General features: G+C 42.9%; 1 protein-coding gene across 4 annotated transcripts in view; it reads left to right on the top strand.

The window, feature by feature from the left end:
* Positions 1 to 19,506, top strand: part of rgmb (repulsive guidance molecule BMP co-receptor b) — a 191,389-nt gene that overhangs the window by 127,317 nt on the left and 44,566 nt on the right. The window contains exon 3 of one of the 4 annotated variants that reach the window (XM_087998929.1): positions 6,459 to 6,550. The exons of 2 other annotated variants lie outside the window; for them this stretch is intronic. Coding sequence is in view for 1 of the 2 variants with exons in the window: in XM_087998924.1 (XP_087855050.1) it covers positions 6,672 to 6,674 (3 nt within the window). In the remaining variant the exon portion in view is untranslated. One more of the 4 variants, XM_087998924.1, reaches the window with a different exon arrangement.

Raw genomic sequence — 19,506 nt, 5'->3', positions numbered from 1 at the left:
ATCTGAAAAATATTTTACTTGAGAGTGAATTGAGGGGTTATAATTTTAAAGTGACTGGAAGAAGGTATAGGGGAGATATCAGAGGCAGAGAGTGGTGGGTGTGTGGAATGCACTGCCAGCGGTGATAGGAGAGTCAGATACATTCGGGACATTTAAGTGACTGCTGGACAAGCACATGGATGGCAGTAAATTGAGGGGTGTGTAGCTTAGGTTGATCTTAGATTAAGATAAATGCTTGGCACAACATTGTGGGCTGAAGGGCCTGTACTGCACTGCACTGTTCTATGTTCTATCTCGGGTCCTAAATAACCTGTCCTGTATCTTTAGACTGTGACGCCTCAGTCTGCATTCCCCAGTCATTGGGCGTATCCTCCCATGTTTCACATCGTCTAGACCTGCTAGGATTTTGTAGGTTTCTGAGATTCCAACAACCTCCACACCTACACCCACACGGACCAACCAACCCACCCATTCTCCTCAGCTCCAGTGAATATATTGATTCAACCTTTCCTCATGGATAAGTCCTGCCGTCCCAAAAATAAGTGGGAAATGTTTGCTACACTCTTTTTGTGGCCAGCATATCCTTCCTCAAATAACAAGATCAAAAATGCACACGATATACCAGGTGTGGTCTTTTCAAGGCCCTGTAGAATTGCAACAATACATCCCTGCTCCTGTGCTCTAATCCTTTCCCTTTGTAAGCCAACCTACCATTTGCCTTATTTACTGCCTGCTACACCTGCAAGCTTACTTTCAGTGACTGATCTGAGTGACAACTAGATCATATTGCACTCCCCTTTTCCCAACCCGGCACCATTTCAGTTAATAAGCATCACATTTATCCACATTACACTTCATCTGTCTATTCACTCAACTTGTCCAAATTACACTGAAGCATCTCTGCATCCTCCTCATAGTTCATCCTCCCAGCCATCTTTGCATCATCCACAAACCTGATGATATTACATTTAGTTCCTTTATCCACTGCTGTCATTGATTGCACTTTGTCAGTTCCTTGAGAGGCTGGGTCATGTTTGTGAGATAGGACTTGTCATGAACAGGAGGTTCTTAGGTAATAGAGGAATATGAACCATGTGCAGGAAGATGGGATTAATTTAGAATGGCATCATGGTGGGCTGAAGGGCAAATTCCTGTGCTATGCTGCTGCATGTTCTAAATCCATTTAATATGAAATAGCCTGGATTCAAGCACTGATACCAGCAGCACCCCCCATTAGTCACTCAAAAATATCTGATTATTCTGACTTTTTGTTTGCTGTCTGTCGATCAATTCCTTATCCATGTCAGTATGCTATCCCCAATTCAATGTGTTTTAATTTTGTGGGGAATCAACTCAGGAAGAGAAACCTTAGTCTGACAAGATAAAGGAAAACAGAAGACAGTGGATATTTATCTGCCAAAGTCTGATGATGTATCAATGTTTATTTTTGCTGCACTATGAAGGAACTCAGCAGGAGCATCCAAATCATGTGAATCCACACTGCTTATTCCCCACTGCATGGGGAAGGAGAAATTGACTGTGCTGAATAGATTGTACTTAGCACCTTCCCCTCCCTCTGTGCAATAATGCTGGGCTCTTACTAGCATTACTGCATCAGTATCCATATGGATAACATTTCCTTTGTGTTTTCATGCACTCTGTGGAGCCTCCACTCCATCAGTCAACACAGCAGCAATTATACAGCAATGTGCACACTGACCCCAATTGACATCTTGTAATTCACATTTTTGGGCATTTAAGTAGTTGAGAGATAAAAAATAATGTATTCATTTAGCTTTCCCATCATCGCTGAGTGACAGTATTTAATGCCATCTCCCTGTTCTTCTCAGCATTGATTGGTCTCATTGAAAATGTAATTGTTATTAGAAGATTGAATTAATGTTTAATCTTTTTTAACAACACACCATTATTATACCAATAATAACACAAAGCAATTGTCAAAAACAATATGCATGAAGCATTGATAATGCAAGTCTTTGCACAAACTAGTTTTGAGGAGAGAGTGGGAAAGCAACTGGGAACAAAAGCTTTTCTTTGTTTGAAAAAGTTAAACTTCACACAAAGAAAGAAAGGAAATTAGGTACACAAGTCACCTCAAACTCCAGACAGTCCCTCATGGGCAAGAAAATAGCGCGCGTCGTTGATGGCAACAAATTGTTCATTATTGTTTAAAAACCTGATAAATAAAGTATTATTTCAATAAGATGCACTGCTTAGAAGGAATAACTGGGTTTTAGGTTTCAAACTATCAATTCCAGGGCAGTATATTCCAGTGAAATTATCCGCCCATGCCTGTATTTCTATAAAGTTAAAGATCTCACAATACCAGGTTATAGTCCAATTGTTTCATTTGGAAGCACTAGCTTTCAGAGCGCTGCTCCTTCATCAGGTGGTTGTTTCATCAGCAACTGCCTGATGGAGTGGTGCTCTGAAAGCTAGTATTATTTACTATATTCATGCCCCTCATGATTTTATAGACTTCTATAAGGTCACCCCTCAGCCTCTAATGCTCAGGGAAAACAGCCCCAGCCTATTCAGCCTCTCCCTATTCAGTTCAAATCCTCCAACCCTAGCAATATCCTTGTAAATCTTTTCTGAACCCTTTCAAGTTTCACAACAATTTTACAATAGGAGGGAGACCAGAATTGCACACAATATTCCAAAAATGGCCTAACCAATGTCCTGTACAGCCGCAACATGACCTCCCAACTCCTGTACTCAATACTCTGACCAATAAAAGAAAGCATACCAAACGCCGCCTTCACTATCCTGTTTACCTCCAACTCCATTTTCAAGGAATTATGAATCTGCACTCCAAGGTCTCTTCAGCAACACTCCCCAGGACCTTACCATGAAGTGGATAGGTCCTGCTCTGATTTGCCTTTCCAAAATGCAGCACCTTCTTCACTGTTCACTACATCTCCAATTTTGGTGTCATCTGCAAGCTTACTTACTATGCTTCCTGTGTTCACATCCAATTCATTTATATAAATGATGAAAAGTAGCAGATCCACAGGCCTCCAGTCTGAAAGGCAAGCCTCCACCCCCACTTACCTGTTGAGCCAGTTCTGTAGCCAGTTCTCACTGTATTTCATGAGATCTAACCTTGCTATCATGAGGAACCTTGTCGAGTGCCTCATTGAAGTCCATATGGATCACGTCCACTGCTCTGCCCTCATAGCAAGTGCAGCTCTGCAGAGGTTAGAACGAACAGCCCTTCCCACAATCCAGCCCAAGCTTTGGATCTGCTATGTGAATGACACCTTTGTCATCACGAAACGCAACAAATCAGAAGAAACCCACAAACACATAAACAGCATGCTCTTGTACAATATCCTTACCGGTATACAGTTCACCAAAGAGGAAGAGAACAACAACAGACTCCCCTTCCTCGAAGTCATAATAGAACGAAAAGCCAATGGAGAGCAGCAGACCAGCATTTACAGGAAAACTACACACACTGACCAGATACTCAACCACAGGAGCAACCATCCCAACAGCCACAAATGGAGCTGCGTCAGGGCACTATTCAAATGAGCCACAACATGTTACAGCATGCAGGAACTACAAGAAGCTGAGGAAAAACACCTGTTCAGGAACAACGGGTACCTGATAAGTACAGTCCGCCGATTCAAACAACAGACCTAAACAACAAGACACAACATGCCCAGAGACTCTAGCCACCCTGCCATACATTAAAAACATCTCTGAGATGGCGATCAGAATACTCCGGTCCTTGGCATCATGGTAGCCCACAAACCTACCATCACACTGAAACAGCTCCTGATGAATTTAAAGGACCCCATATCAACAACCAGCTGAACAAACATCATATACAAAATACCCTGCAAGGACTGCAACAAGCATTACATTGAACAGGCGGGCAGGAAACTAGCCACCAGGATACATGAGCACCAACTAGCAGCAAAAGACATGACCAACTATCACTAGTATCCATACCCACAGATGAAGAGGGACATCAGTTCGATGAGGACAATACATCCATCCCGCGTCAGGCTAAACAAGGATATGCATGGGAATTCCTAGAGGTCTGGTATTCAAACCAGAACTCGATCAACAAACATATCGATTTGGACCCCATTTACCAACCTCTCAGAAAAAGAACCGGAAGTGATATCACCCACCACAAGAGACCGAGCCACACAAATAGAAAGTGGGACAGAACACCAGCGCTTCATAGGAGGCTCACCGATAATGTTACTTAGCATGACAATGCAATGTCTGAGAACAAATCTGCCAGCTCAGTGAGCAAACTTACAACCCGATTGTAGAAGAATGCAGGGGAGAATGTAACGATCAGGAGCAGGAGTAGGCAATTCAGACCCTTGAGCCTTGGCCTTTATTTGATACAGTTGTGCCTGATTTCACCTTGGCCTGAACTCCATTTTCCCGCCCACTCCCATAATCCATAATTAAGGATCTCTCTATCTCAATCTTAAATTTACTCAATGTCCCAACATCCACCGCACTTTTGAGGTAGCGAATTACACAGATTCATAGTCCTTTTGAGAGACGTAATTTCTCCTCACCTCTGTTTTAACTCTATTACCTTTTATCCTGAAGCTGTGACCTCTTATTCTCAGTTGCCCCACATGACGAAACATCTGTTCTACGTCGATTTTGTCAATCCTCTTTAGCATCTTGTATACTTCAACTGGATCACCTCTGATTCTCCTAACCTCTGGATAGGATAGGCCTAAACTGCTCAGTCTCTCTTCATCAGAAGAGGCCTACTCCTGCTCCTGATCTTTATGTTCTCCCCTGCATTCTTCTACAACCGGGTTGTAAGTTTGCTCGCTGAGTTGGTAGATTTGTTCTCAGACATTTCATCACCATGCTAGGTAACATCATTGGTGAGCCTCCTATAAAGTGCTGGTGTTCTGTCCCGCTTTCAATTTGTGTCTCCCTTCCTGTCTGGAATCAATCTAGTGAACTCCTCTGAACTACTTCCAATACAACTACATCCTCCTTCAAATAAGGGGACCAAAATTGCATGCAATATGCCAGGTACTGTCTGTCTAATGCCTTTGCAGATGTGACAACAATTCCCTACATTTATATTCTATCCCTATAGCAATAAATGCCAAAATTCAATTTGTCTTTCTAATTACTTGCTATATCTATATTCTAGTTTTCTGTGATTAATGCATGAGGATGCTCACCTCCCCCTGCACTGAAGCAGCCTGCAGTTTCTTTCCATTTAAATACTAAGTTGCCTTTCATTTCCTTGACCAAAAGGATAACCTCTCACTTTACTATGTTAAACTTCATCTGACAAATTTTGGCCCTTTCACCTTACCTATCCATATCCATTTGTAAATTTCTTATTTTTCATGCAGTTTACTTTCCCACCTATTAGTGTTATCTGCAAATTTTGCTGTACTTCTGTGACTGCATTGCATCCATTTCAATAATGTAAATTGTAAATAGTTGGGGCATAAGGACTTAAACTTGTGGCACTCCTTTAGTTTCAGTTTGCAAATTAGAAAAAGATCTATTTATCTCGACTCTGTTTTCTGTTGGTTAGCCAATCCTCTATCCAAGCTAATACATTACCCCAATCCCATGTGATCTTAGCTTGTGTATTAATCTCTTGTATGACACCTTTTTAAATGTCTTCTGGAAATCCAGATATATTGCATCTACAGGTTCCCATTATCAACATTTGTTGTTGGATTTTCCAAGAACTCTAGCAAATTAGTCAAACATGCTATACGCTTCATAAAATCATGCTGACTCTGATGGATTTTATTTTGACTTTCCAAACATTCTATTATTAATTCCTTATTAATGCATTCCAATAATTTCCCAGTGATACATTTTAAAGTAACTGGTCTGTGGTTTCCTACTTTCTGCTTCCCTTTTTGAATAAAGGTGAGTATTGTGAAAAAAGAGAATGACTGGCTTGTTAAATAAGTTGGTGAAAGTGAGGATTGCAGATGCTGGAGACTAGAGTCAAGAGTGTGGTGCTGGAAAAGCACAGCAGGTCGGGCAGTATCCAAGGAGCAGGAGGATTGATGCTTTGGACAAAAGCCAACTTACACATTTTGCAGAGTAGAGGAAGAAAACAAATTGTTAAGGAATCTAAAAATAAAAAATGGGGAGCTTAGTGCACATAAGAATGCAAGAACTCCAAGCAGGAATGGGCATTTAGCACTTGAGTCTGCTCTTCCATTCAGTATGATCATGGCTGATCTCCTCTCGGACACAACTCCACTTTGCCCACTCTCCATGACCCTTCAACCCATTACTGATATAAAAATCTGTTCATCTCCTCCTTAAATTTACTCCATATCCCAGCATTCATCATTCTGGTGTAGTGAATTTTACAGGTGCACAACCCTTGAAGTAATTTCTCCTCATTTCTGTTTTAAATCTACTACCCTTTCTCATACAACTGTCTCTTCTCATTCTAGATTGTTCCAGAAAAAGAAACATCCACTCTGCAAGAACTTTGTCCATCCACTTTGGCACCTTGTATACTTCAATCAGACCTTCTAAACTTCAGGTCAAAACTGTTCAACCTCTTTTCATAAGATAAACCACTCATCTCTGAAATCAATCTACTGAATCTCCTCTGAACTGCCTCCAGTGTAATTGCACCCTCCTCACAATTGCAGCCTCCGAATATGGTGAGGATGACACTGCCAGTTGCTTTGACGCTGATCATGTGTTTGGCACCTTCTAGACTGGAACATGCACTGTTCCAATGTCTGGTTTGCCATTGATTGTTGCAAAAAGAGAGGTCATGAAGGTTCTTTTATTCCAAGTGCAAGAAGTGCATTTCATTCTCTCTCGCCACGAAGTACCAGGGAGAGTGAGTACATAATGCCAAAAAGATTTCTGGTTTCCCCATGATGCAGGGTGTCACTGACAGCACACAAGCTGTTTTGTGACACTGCATGTAGGTTCTGAGATACACTGCATAACAAGGGATTTCAACTATTCAATGTCTGCGTGGTGTATGGCCATTCATATTGAGCGATTAAATTAGATTACTTAGTGTGGAAACAAGCCCTTCAGCCCAACAAGTCCACGCGACCCTCTGAAGAGCAACCCACTCAGACCCATTCCCCTACATTTCCCCCTTCACTTAACACCACGGGCAGTTTAGCATTGCCAATTCAACTAACCTGCACATTTTTGGACTGTGGGAGGAAACCGGAGCACCCGGAGGAAACCCACGCAGACACAGGGAAAATGTGCAAACTCCACACAGATAGTTGCCCGAGGTGGGAATTGAACCTGGGTCTCTGGCGCTGTGAGGCAGCAGTGCTAACCACTGTGCACCGTGCTGTCCATAAATGTTCTCCACTTTTTTTTTCCAGCCCTGTGTGGAATTATATGTGCAGATGTGAACAAGCTGTGCAAAGTATATGATAACATATATATTGTATATTTATAAAAGTTAATTTAAGTTTTGAAGCAGAAGGAATACCGCAGTGATAACATGCTAGTCCATAAATGACCACATTTACTGAATTCAACTTTAGATTTACTGTGATTGGATTGAACACATGACTTCAACATACCATGCCCACGACACTACAACACCTTAGACAGGCATTGGTTTTGTAAAAATGTTTTCTAGGAAGTGGATGTCACTTGACATACTTGCATCAATTGCCCTTGAGAAGGTGGTAACAAGCCGCCTTGGTGAACATCACAATCCATACGGTGTGGGTGCGCCATTCGTGTTGCTAAGGAGATACCACATTTTAATGAGTTTGAGAGTGGAAAAGTTGAATTTGTGGCAATAGCTTAAGACAATACATGGTTATTTTGTTTCAATTTGATAAGACAAAGAATAGCATTTATAAAACACATGGCAAATGCACCTTTTTCAGCTAGTGAGTGAAGTAGGCCAGTAATTTCTTCATATCAGAAAATATTATCAAGCAAAGATGAAGCATTCACTAAATTTAGAAAGAGGTTGGCTCTTGTGAACTGAGTGATGGAAGTAAGAGAGACAGTGTCCCTGTGAATTAAGTGAATATTGAAGGGGAATACTATAATTTATGAACTAAGATAGTGAGTATTATGAAGAGGTAGAATGACTGAGGTAGCCTTGGGTTAAGTAATAGTAATTACTCTACCTAATTTTAAAAAATTTATCTGACTTATGAATAAATTGGAGTACCATTTTTTAAGTGTCACAATGCACAGAAAAGTGAATTGAGGAAAGGTAGTATTCAGAAGGATACACAGTTTAAAATGCTTCAGGAGCATCCCCCGCAATACACTATTATTTATAGATGTGAGCTTGGAATCCAAAACATTTCATACTCTCCAGAAATAGTTTGTTTTTAATGCGTCAAATATCTTTGGAATCCATCTTCTTTAGTATTTCAGCTGCTGCAAAATGAGTAAATTATATGCATTACTGGCTCAAAAGTCCTCTTAGTAAATTAATAACTTCACACCTCATAATTGCTTACAAACTCTTCCATCTTAGCTCCAGCTCTTTACCACTGCTGATTCAGCTGCCTGTCCCCTGTTCCAGACTCTTCAATTTCCACTTCTCTTCTAACTCACCACATCTCCTACTTTTGCCACTTTCCTCCCTGCATCTCAGTCCCTCCTTCTTGTCCTGTTCTGCTGTTTCCATCCCATTCTGCTCCCTACCTCTCCACTCACCCAGCCCCTCCTGCTCGCCCTCCTCTCCGTTCATCACCCCTCCTTCCCATCTTGACCTGCTTCCTACCTCTCAACTGCTCGCCAACCCCTCCCCACTCACCACCTCATCTCTCCGATCACTCCCTCTGCTCACCCATCTCTCCCCTTGCTGCTTCAGTCCAGCTTGCCACCTCTCCCTCTCACATCCCTCATTCTTGCTGCTTCCCTCCATTCTCCTGCTAGCAGCTTCCATTTCTGACGTTATGCTCATTGTGTCTTGTGTACTATTCCACTGACTGTACCACTCACGCTCATTATTTTCCCCTTTTCCCTGAACCCTAACTGTGAGCTTGAGGAATGGGTAGTGAGTGGGAGAGTTCTGAAGGGAGGCCGTGAGTAGAGGGGTCAGCAAGTGAGCTGCAGGAAAGACAAGTGCTAACAGAGCTTTGGACTCTGGGGACTGAAATAAATGCATTTCAACTGCTAATTCCATCTGATTGATTGTGTCAGGTTTGGCTCTTGTCCATTAATTTCCTGCCGTGGCTAGTCTACTAGTTCTTTGCTTGTGGACTAGAGTGGCAGGAAACCTAATTTACCCGTTAGTACGTGTGCTGCAGTAATAATTATATGTATAGCAGCTTCTCAACATGGGTTAATGACAGGCTGGCTGCCTCATGGACTGATAATGGGATGGCAAAACTTGTGATCTTGAGAGAGGACAGCAAGATCATGCTGCATAGATCCACTACCACTCCCCTGAGACATCACTTCATTAACCCTAATAATGTATTGGAAAACACAGCATCCCAGCAACCAAACACCCTGTGGCCCCCACTTGAGCAAAGTAGTTGTAGCTGTGTCCAGCAATCTGAGTCTACACAGCAATATGTTGAACCTGCATGACTTCAATCCCAGCTTCCACTGCAATATTCAGTTATTGGACTACTTCTGTTTGTGCTGCAGTAGAAGCCAAGACAATGGTTGTCAGATGCTGCACTACTTCCATGTCTAAAAATCTGTATGGAGTTGCCAGTGGCTTCCCTGTTGGAAATAATGGGCTCTAAGCTTCATGTAGGACTCCATAATGTGTGTGAATAATTGTTTCTCCTTCTTCACCTGCTCACCCACAACTTAGTTTTCCAGCACTGCCTGGCAAGGTTGCAACTCTTGACTATCTGAACGAGCAAAGGCACAGATTATACCGAGAGAAATGGGAATGCAACAGGTACATGCTTGCTCTATCTGCAGCTTGTAAATTGGAAAAAAATGCACGAAGAGGAGGAATTTCAATGTGTAGAGCGATAGCATGCAAACTTCTATTGGATGCCCATTTCCAGGGACCCAAACTGGAATTCCACTGATGATTTCAGTCCACCCATTCCTATCTCCATTGCAACCCTCATGTGCTGTCAAAATCCTGCCCAAGGTGAAAGTTGGCAAGGACAGAGACTGCAGTTGAGCTTTTTGAAAAGGAGGGTTGATGAGTTTTAAATTGCCTTAGAAGAGGGAACTATTTAAAATATCAGTTAACAAACACTGTGGTTGCTGGGAATCTGAAACGAAAACCCAAAATGTTGCAAACATTGAATACATCGGACAGCACTGTTAGGGAGAGGACATTAACATTTCAGATTGATGGCCTTTTAGTTTTGATTCAATGAGGAAGTAGAGAGAGCAGCACTTGCAGGTCTGTTAAAGACATAATGTGCATCGAGGAGCCCTAGCAACACTGAATTCAGGTTGGTATCAGGGAAAACGTCCCAGTTGGAGTCATAGTTTATCATTTATCTTAATCCTGGGATGCCACTACAAGAGTTCTTCGGAAGATGTTTTATAATCAATCTGTTCAGCAATGTTAAGACGCACCTCTGGAACAGTTGGGATTTGAACTGATGCCTCCTGGTTCAGAGGTAAAGATACTGCATCACAAGAGCTTCTCATTCCTCAGGGTAGTGTCCTATGCCCAACCATTTTCAGTTGTGTCATCAATAACATTCTGTCCATCATAAGGCCACCACCTTCACCAGGGCAATTACTGGATGGGTAATAAATGATGGACAAGCCAACAAACCCTCCATCCTATAAGCCAATGAATATTTTTTTAAAAAGATTTTCCCAGTGCATCTATTTGGCTTGAGGGTCAGTCGAAGAGAAGGATGGAGCATTTGGGTTTTGTTGCATGTAAGGATTTTCCTTTAAAAGATATTTGTAGATGTGAGACAAAAGACTGCCTGTGTTAAGCTGTGAATTATGATTCACGATGCACTCATTACTGCTGAGAGGGGGAGGAAAATGATAGCACATAAAAATCCAGAATTTACAACTGATCTGAAAGCAATTTCAATGCAAATATTTGAGTTTTATAAAGTCACAACCGGCTTGTTTGCATTGCTTCTAATTTCTTTTTTTATTGAGGGGATCTCTTGCAGAATTGATCACAGTCCCAGTATTAGCTTGTGGGAGATTTAAGACATTTGGAGCAGTTTCAATATGATAGCGTTAATTATTCCAGAAAAGATGAAATTGTGGCTGATTTAGATACACAATCCTTTTGTAATGTTCGCTGTCTGTTGACTATAACATACTTGTGAAGAAAAAGAAGCAATCTAAACAAAAGAATAGTCACTTTTCTGAAAAAGCATGCCTGTTCCGCATGAAATATGCTGCTGTGAGGAAGATAAGGCAGTGAATGTATTGCATGTTGTGCATTACTACCAGCATTGTGAAGGAGCTGAGGTAACACGCATAATTGTAGCTCAAAAGGCTAGCAACTATTTCTACTGATGATTATTCAGACTCCACATAGTCAGCACACTGACACCAGGAGCACCCATTGTATGTATAGATGCAGTTTGTTCTTTGTAACTGCCAAAGATTGTTTGTCCCAGTCAAAGAAGGGCAGAATGCTGACCCAGAATGTGTTTAGTGTATTGAAACCAGCCAGCAGAATAGTGAGCCAGGGGCTGATCTCAGTTTAAACACTGTGGTGTAAATTTAAAGTCGGGAGGAAAGGTGGTGATAGTGTATTACTCAGTCCCCATCCCAGGAGGAATGTTGATGCCACACTAACCAACAAGTCCACTCTGTAGCACTAATACAGGATGAGTGGATATTAAGTGTAAAATCTAACCTCAAGCTTAGCCTGCCTTCTGTACATCAGAGGAATAAATATGGTTACTTTAAAAAATAATTTAAAGTGGTATGCAGATTAATCTATAGATTGGTGTGTTTGCTAAATTCTGACTTTTCTAATATACTGCAGTAGAAAATTATTTAAGTTTTGAAATTATGATAAGAAATATATCATTTAGGAATAGTCAGAGTCATCCAAGTGCATGAATGTTGGAAACTAATTTCACACAGTAGCTCTGAATGAAGGTCCAGTAAATGCAGAATGATCACTAAGAAAGCCATATTGTTCTTCAAATTACTAAAGAAGGATATTTTTCACGTCCTGCTCAGTGCACAACAGGATTTTTTGTAAATAGATGAGACTGTCACTTGTGTTTTCTTTTTTTTTCAATATATTTACATATGAAGCAAAAATTTTATTCAGGAATTCTATTGCTTGGATGCATTTGTGCATGTGTGAACCCGCTTCAGAGAGCTCCTGTTGCTGGTGTTTTTGAACTCCAGATTATTGTTTTAATAAAATGTAACTTTTATGTCTCATGCTGTAGCACATGTCAGCTGCAGAATTATCTTGATTACCTGGCTGTGTAATTAGAGTCCTAGAGATATACAGCATGGAAACAGACCCTTCGGTCCAACCCGTCCATGCTGATCAGATATCCCAACCCAATCTAGTCCCACCTGCCAGCACCCGGCCCATAACCCTCCAAACCCTTGAGAAAATTTCAGCTTGTCAACTTAAGATTCAAATAATTAAATTTCATGAAACAGTTTAAGATGAATTACCAGAAGTAATTAGTTCCAAGGAATATCAATTGAACAAACGTTGTTCTTACAGTAGGTCAAATAAGTGTGTGTTATGTGTCTGTATTTGGTGACGGGATACAGTTGCAGATTTGTTCTACAGCCATAATTTGTTGTGTACATTTTGATGCTACAGGCTGAATAATACCACCCAGTGTTCGAAACTCAATACCAGGGTTATTTCCAGGCTGTTTCTGCTACATGAGGCAGCATGCTTAATGGCTGAGTCTTACAATTAACAGGTCAGTTCCACATTCACCACCCATTTGGAGGGTAGTGAGCAGGTTCTGAGGGTGGGAATTGCAGAATTTGAGGCCCACTGTAGAGGTGGTCGACAGTCTTCACTCAATCACCAAGGAGAAAAATTGTGAGTCTGAGCAGCAGTGAAACACTGGCACTGCTTTCTGGGTCAGGGAAGCTGCTGAAACGGATATATCTGCTTCAAGAAATTCCACACTCCATTGTCATTGAGGAAGTTAGCAGTCTTGCCATTATCTGACAGAAATATTTATATCTGCTTGTTATATCACAGCCTTTATCCAACTGTAGGGTCTTCCCCATTCACTCCCCAGGATGTTGTACTACTGTTATGAAGACCATTAGGCAGCTAAACAAAAAAAACTAAGAACTACAGATGCTGAAATCTGAAAGAAAAACACAATTTGGTGGAGAAACTCAGCAGTTCTGGCAGCATCTGTGGAGGGAGAAACAGTTAATATTCCTGGTCCAGTGACCTTTCTTCAAAACTGATTGATTATAGCTAAGAAAAAGTGTTATTCATGCTGTTAGTGGGGATAAAGGAGTAAACAGTACGTGGAGATGGAGCTCAGAGAGAATAGAGTTGGGGTTGGATAATGGTGACCCAGAGAGAAAGAAAAAAGCTCTTATAGGGACATTAGTGGGTGAAAATGGGTTGGTGATGAAAGCAAACTGTTTCATTGGGGCTGGGGTGTGGGTGTGGGTCAAGGACATGGAAGGTGTTCAGGTCCGAGAATTATTGAACTTGTAATGAGTTCTGGAGGCTGCAGGTGGAAAATGAGATGCAATTCTTCTAAAGTGTGCCTCACTGGAGCATTGCAGCAGGCCATAGATGAAAATGTGTTGCTGGAAAAGCGCAGCAGGTCAGGCAGCATCAAGGGAACAGGAGAATCGACGTTTCGGGCATAAGCCCTTCTTCAGGAATGAGGAAAGTGTGTCCAGCAGGCTAAGATAAAAGGTAGGGAGGAGGGACTTGGGGGAGGGGCGTTGGAAATGCAATAGGTGGAAAGAGGTCAAGGTGAGGGTGATAGGTCAGACTGGAGTGGGGGCGGAGAGGTCATGAAGAAGATTGCAGGTTAGGAAGGCGGTGCTGAGTTCGATGGATTTGACTGAGACAAGGTGGGGGGAGGGGAAATGAGGAAACTGGTGAAATCCGAGTTCATCCCTTGTGGTTGGAGGGTTCCTAGGCGGAAGATGAGGCGCTCTTCCTCCAACCGTCGTGTTGTTGTGGTCTGGCGATGGAGGAGTCCAAAGACCTGGATATCCTTGGTGGAATGGGAGGGGGAGTTGAAGTGTTGAGCCATGGGGTGGTTGGGTTGGTTGGTCCGGGTGTCCCAGAGGTGTTCTCTGAAACGCTCCGCAAGTAGGCGGCCTGTCTCCCCAATATAGAGGAGGCCACATTGCAGAGGATGCAATAGATGATGTGTGTGGAGGTGCAGGTGAATTTGTGGCGGATATGGAAGTTTCCTTTGGAGCCTTGGAGGGAGGTGAGGGGGGAGGTGTGGGCGCAAGTCTTGCACCTCCTGCAGTCGCAGGAGAAGGTGCCGGGAGTGGAGGTTGGGTTGGTGGGGGGTGTAGATCTGACGAGGGAGTCACCCTCACCTTGACCTCTTTCCACCTATCGCATTTCCAACGCCCCTTCCCCAAGTCCCTCCTCCCTACCTTTTATCTTAGCCTGCTGGACACACTTTCCTCATTCCTGAAGAAGGGCTTATGCCCGAAACGTCGATTCTCCTGCTCCCTGGATGCTGCCTGATCTGCTGTGCTGTTCCAGCACCTCTTACAAGCAGGCCATAGATGGACATGTTAGCCATAGAACAGACTGTAGTGTGGATGTGGCAGGCACTTGGTAGCTTGGTCATTTTTTCAGACAGACCATAGGTGTTGCAAAAAGCTGTTGTTCAATTTGCATTTTGTCTGCCCAGTATAGATGAAACCACATTGTGAGCAGCAAATACAGTGGACTATATTGAGTGAAGTGCAGGTAAATCACTGCTTTCCCTGACAGGTGTGTTCCAGGGCCTTGGATAGTGAGGAAGGGAGAGGTAAACGGGCAGGCATTTTACCTACTGTGATTACAGGGGAAGGTGCAGTGGGGATGTGGGGTGGTCTTACGAGCGGAGGAGGAGTGGACGAGTATGTCCTGGAGATCCCTGCAGAATGCTGAAAAGGGAGGGGCAGGGAATTGTATCGGTATCCCACTGGAGGTCGCGGAAATGGTGGCTAATGATCCTTTGGATATGGAGGAAAGTGAGGTCCGTGGGACCATGTCAATATTGTGAAAGCAAAGAGACGGCCATTAAGCAGCTCTTTAATTAGTTTGATAGCATTCCTGTTACTACTTGGCTAGTTGTTTTCACATGGTCAGTGCATTGACATTAGGAGTTGGGAGCTCATGTTGCTGCTGTAAAGGACATTGGTTAGGCCACTTTTGGAATATTGCATTCAATTCTAGTCTCCCAGCTATAGAAAGGACGTTGTGAAACTTGAAAGAGTTCAGAATAGATTTACAAGGATGTTGCCAGGGTTGGAGTGTTTGAACTATAGAAAGAGGGTGAATAGGCTGGGGCCATTTTTCCTGGAGTGTCAGAGTCTGAGAGGTGATCTTATAGAGATTTGTAAAATCATGAGGGGTGTGGATAGGGCAAATATTATAGGTCTTTTCCCAGGGTAAGGGAGTCCAGAACTAGAGGGCATAGGTTTAAAGAGAGAGTGGAAGGACTTAAAAGGACCCTAAGAGGCAACTTTTTCATGCAGATGGAGGTGCGTGTGTGGAATGAGGAGGATGCAGTGGAGGCTGATACAGTTACACCATTTAAAAGGCATCTGGATGGATAAATTACTAGGAAGGGTTGAGAGAGATATGGGCCAAATGGGACTAGATTAATTTAGGATATCTAGTTGGCATGGACACATTGGACTGAAGGGTCTATTTCCATGCTGTACAGCTCTGACTATAAATGTGGACCTACCTCTGGGGAAATAAAAGGAGATGGGACTGTATCAATGAACCAATCTAACCGTTCAGAGCAGTTTTCCTTGTTCTTTCACTTCTAAAGCTACCTCCAGGAGGCTGAGGAATTCTACTGTAGAAAATAAGTTGCATTTTAATTCTTGGAAATTAGAATGAGAGAATGCTACAGCATTAAAACAGGCTGCATGAAAAAGTTGCCTCTTAGGGTCCTTTTAAGTCCTTGCCCTCTCTCTTTAAACCTATTCCCTCTAGTTCTACAGCTGGCAGTATAAATTGTTGGAGAGCTGGGTAGTTGCAGTCACATGGTGTGTAAAGCAAAAAGTACACCCTGCAATAGGGTTAGGCGTGCATATTCCAAAATGCATGTGAGTGGTGTATCTCTGTGCTTTGTGAATGTGTACAGTGGTATTAATAGGTTGGCGAGAAAATGAGGTCTGCAGATGCTGGAGATCAGAGATGGAAATGTGTTGCTGGAGAAGCGCAGCAGGTCAGGCAGCATCTAGGGAACAGGAGAATCGACGTTTCGGGCATTAGCCCTTCTTCAGGAATGAGGAAAGTTTGTCCAGCAGGCTAAGATAAAAGATAGGGAGGAGGGACTTGGGGGAGGGGCGTCGGAATTGTGATAGGTGGAAAAAGGTCAAGGTGAGGGTGATAGGACAGATTGGGGTGGGGGCGGAGAGGTCGGGAAGAAGATTGCAGGTTAGGGAGGCGGTGCTGAATTTGATGGATTTGACTGAGACAGGCTGGGGGGAGGGGAAATGAGGAAACTGGTGAAATCCGAGTTCATCCCTTGTGGTTGGAGGGTTCCTAGCCGGAAGATGAGGTGTTCTTCCTCCAACCGTCGTTTCGCTGTGGTCTGACGATGGAGGAGTCCAAAGACCTGCATATCCTTGGTGGAGTGGGAGGGGGAATTGAAATGTTGAGCTACAGGGTGGTTGGGTTGGTTGGTCCGGGTGTCCCAGAGGTATTCTCTGAAACGCTCCGCAAGTAGGCGGCCTGTCTCCCCAATATAGAGGAGGCCACATCGGGTACAGAGGATGCAATAGATGATATGTGTGGAGGTACAGGTGAATCTGTGGCGGATATGGAAGTTTCCTTTGGGGCCTTGGAGGGAGGTGAGAGGGGAGGTGTGGGCGCAAGTCTTGCACCTCCTGCGGTTGCAGGGGAAGGTGCCGGGAGTGGAGGTTGGGTTGGTGGGGGGTGTGGATCTGACGAGGGAGTCATGGAGGGAGTGGTCTTTACGGAATGCTGATAGGGGAGGGGAGGGAAATATATCTACGGAATGCTGATAGGGGAGGTTGGCAGCAGCAATTCAATTATAATTCTTTTGCTGTCATGAAATTGTAAGAAGAAGTTCATGAATAAAATGAAGTACAAGTTCAAATGTATTTTGAATATTCTGGTGAACATGAATGTGAGGAACAATTGTATCACACTGTCACCTCAGAGGAGCAGGTCAATTCCAATATGATAAATCAGTAGCTTTTGCAGTATTTCAGATTGCCAGCCAAAAAAAAAACTCAACTGAGAATGAAGGTCTGCACAGATAAAAGTGCAAACATTTTACCTTCTCACATTCTGAAGGACATGTACCGTGAGATGTGGATGTCTCTGGTCCAACTCAATTTGATCATGAACTTTCAGTAAAAAGAGTTTCCTCTTTACCATTAAGATTGTCAAATTAGCCAGCATATATTTTAACAGCAAACAGAGCCCTGGGCTGTGTGTACATTGTAGACTATATTGTTGTAGTAGGACAGATGGAAGAAGAGCATGATTATAACCTAAACTAAAATAAAGTTACCTGCCACCTCAACATACCACCATGTTCTAATGCCAACATTTCTGTCTCTGGGCTGCTGCAGGCACTAGCGAGGGTCAGTGCAAGCTGGAGGAACAGCATCTCATTTTCTGCTTGGGGACATTACATCCTTGAGGACTGGAGATCAAGCTCAATCAGTTTGGAGCCTGAACACCACCTTCCATATTGTTTACCAACCCCCTACATCCCAGGTCCTGTCATGACATAGGTTATTTTCAGCACATCCAACCCAGTTTCACCCACTCATTGTTCCAATTATTACCTATCTAGCTTATTTTCTTCCCTGGTTTACTATGAACAATCCCTTGGTTCATCTCTTTGTCTGTCTCTGTCTGTCTCTATCTGTCTCTGTCTGTCTGTCTCTGTCTCACTCTGGGCTCCATCACCACCTATCAGCTCACTCCTCCACACCCATTGTCATCAAGATAAATACCACTTTTCTCCAGATACGATTAGTTCTGAAGAAGAGTCACCGAACGCGAAAAGTTAACTTTTTTTTCTTCACAGATGTTGCCAGACCTGATGCGTTTCTCCAGCAGTTTCTGTTTTGGTTTATAATTGTAACATAGACTTATCCAGACCCAAATCATTGGCTTTCAACAGTGAAAGTACTCTGTTAAGGCAGATCCAAGTTATTTCAGTTCTGTTTAGTCAAGCTAAAGTACCTGCCCAGATTCCGGGTAGGTTTAAAGACAATTCTGAGACTACAGAACAAGGACAGCCTTCAAAGGTGTCTATACTTATTCATCTTCCTTATTGCCTATGTGCTGAGCTTGTCGGAGAAGGAATATCCACCCCAGGAACTGCTAAGATGTGACACTCCTATAGCAGAACAATCACCAAAACTCTTCAATGCATTGAAGAAACCGCTGCCAACTGAGTTTGATCCTGCAGCTCTTCATTGTAACCATTGTGCATGTAGCCAGGAAACACAGTGTAATTGTTGATAATCAATCCAGAATTTAAAGATGGAGATAGAGATACCAAAAAAGTAGAATGGAGTCTTTACAGAAGCAAGGTATGAGGAAGCATATTTGAGCTAGCTATGAGAGTCAGTGGGTTTGAATTATTTATTTAGAATCTGAGCCTGTCCTTGGAAATGGAGACAGGAAAATTAAGGAAGGGAAGGAAAGAGTCAGAGATGGATCAGATGAAGATGTGAGAAGAGTAGAAGTGTGAAGCAACATTAATTAAATTTTCCAGTTCTAGACATGACCAAAAGGTGGCACCAATGGCAATGGCAGAAAGTTGAGAGGGATGCACTGGAATATGTCCAGGTAAGATTGGAACAAGGAATGTTCCACAAACCTTCCCCCCCCCCCCCCATCCCGAAAAAAAAACAGGCGTAATTGGGTCCCTGGGGGTGCCCATGGCCACAACTTTTGTTTCTAAAGAATAAGAGAACATGCTTAGCCAGCTGAGGGTGGTGGTAATGGATGGGAATCCTTGGACCCTGCTTAAGGATGAGGTGTAGAGCTCTCAAACCGTCGTGGAGGGGAATGCCCAGAACTGGAGTGTTCTCTCACTTACACTTGATCTATTTGGCCCACCTCAACAGAGAAGTCAGGGACTGAACGACAATGGTGAAGAGGAGATGATTAGGACCAGGAAACTAAAAATTGTTGAAAGCTGTAAAGTATCTGGAAAAACCCCAAATATAGTTGGAAAGACTCTGTGAAAGGGGTGAAAACAAACAGTCACAATAGGAAAAAAGAAGCTCGGGGTGGGGCAGGAATAGAATTGAGCAATGGGTCTACCCAGAGCAGTTTTGTTGTGGATTTTAGGAGGAAGGTAGAAGGGTGCTGAGTGGAGAGCTTGTTGGGAATCAAAATAAATCTAATATTTAGGATTAGCAGGA

The sequence above is a fragment of the Chiloscyllium plagiosum genome, unplaced genomic scaffold (genome assembly GCF_037043375.1).
Source record: "Chiloscyllium plagiosum isolate Xiang-an unplaced genomic scaffold, Cpla_swu_hap1 HiC_scaffold_2, whole genome shotgun sequence".
NCBI lineage: Eukaryota > Metazoa > Chordata > Chondrichthyes > Orectolobiformes > Hemiscylliidae > Chiloscyllium > Chiloscyllium plagiosum.
This window is presented reverse-complemented; position numbering and strand designations above follow the sequence as displayed.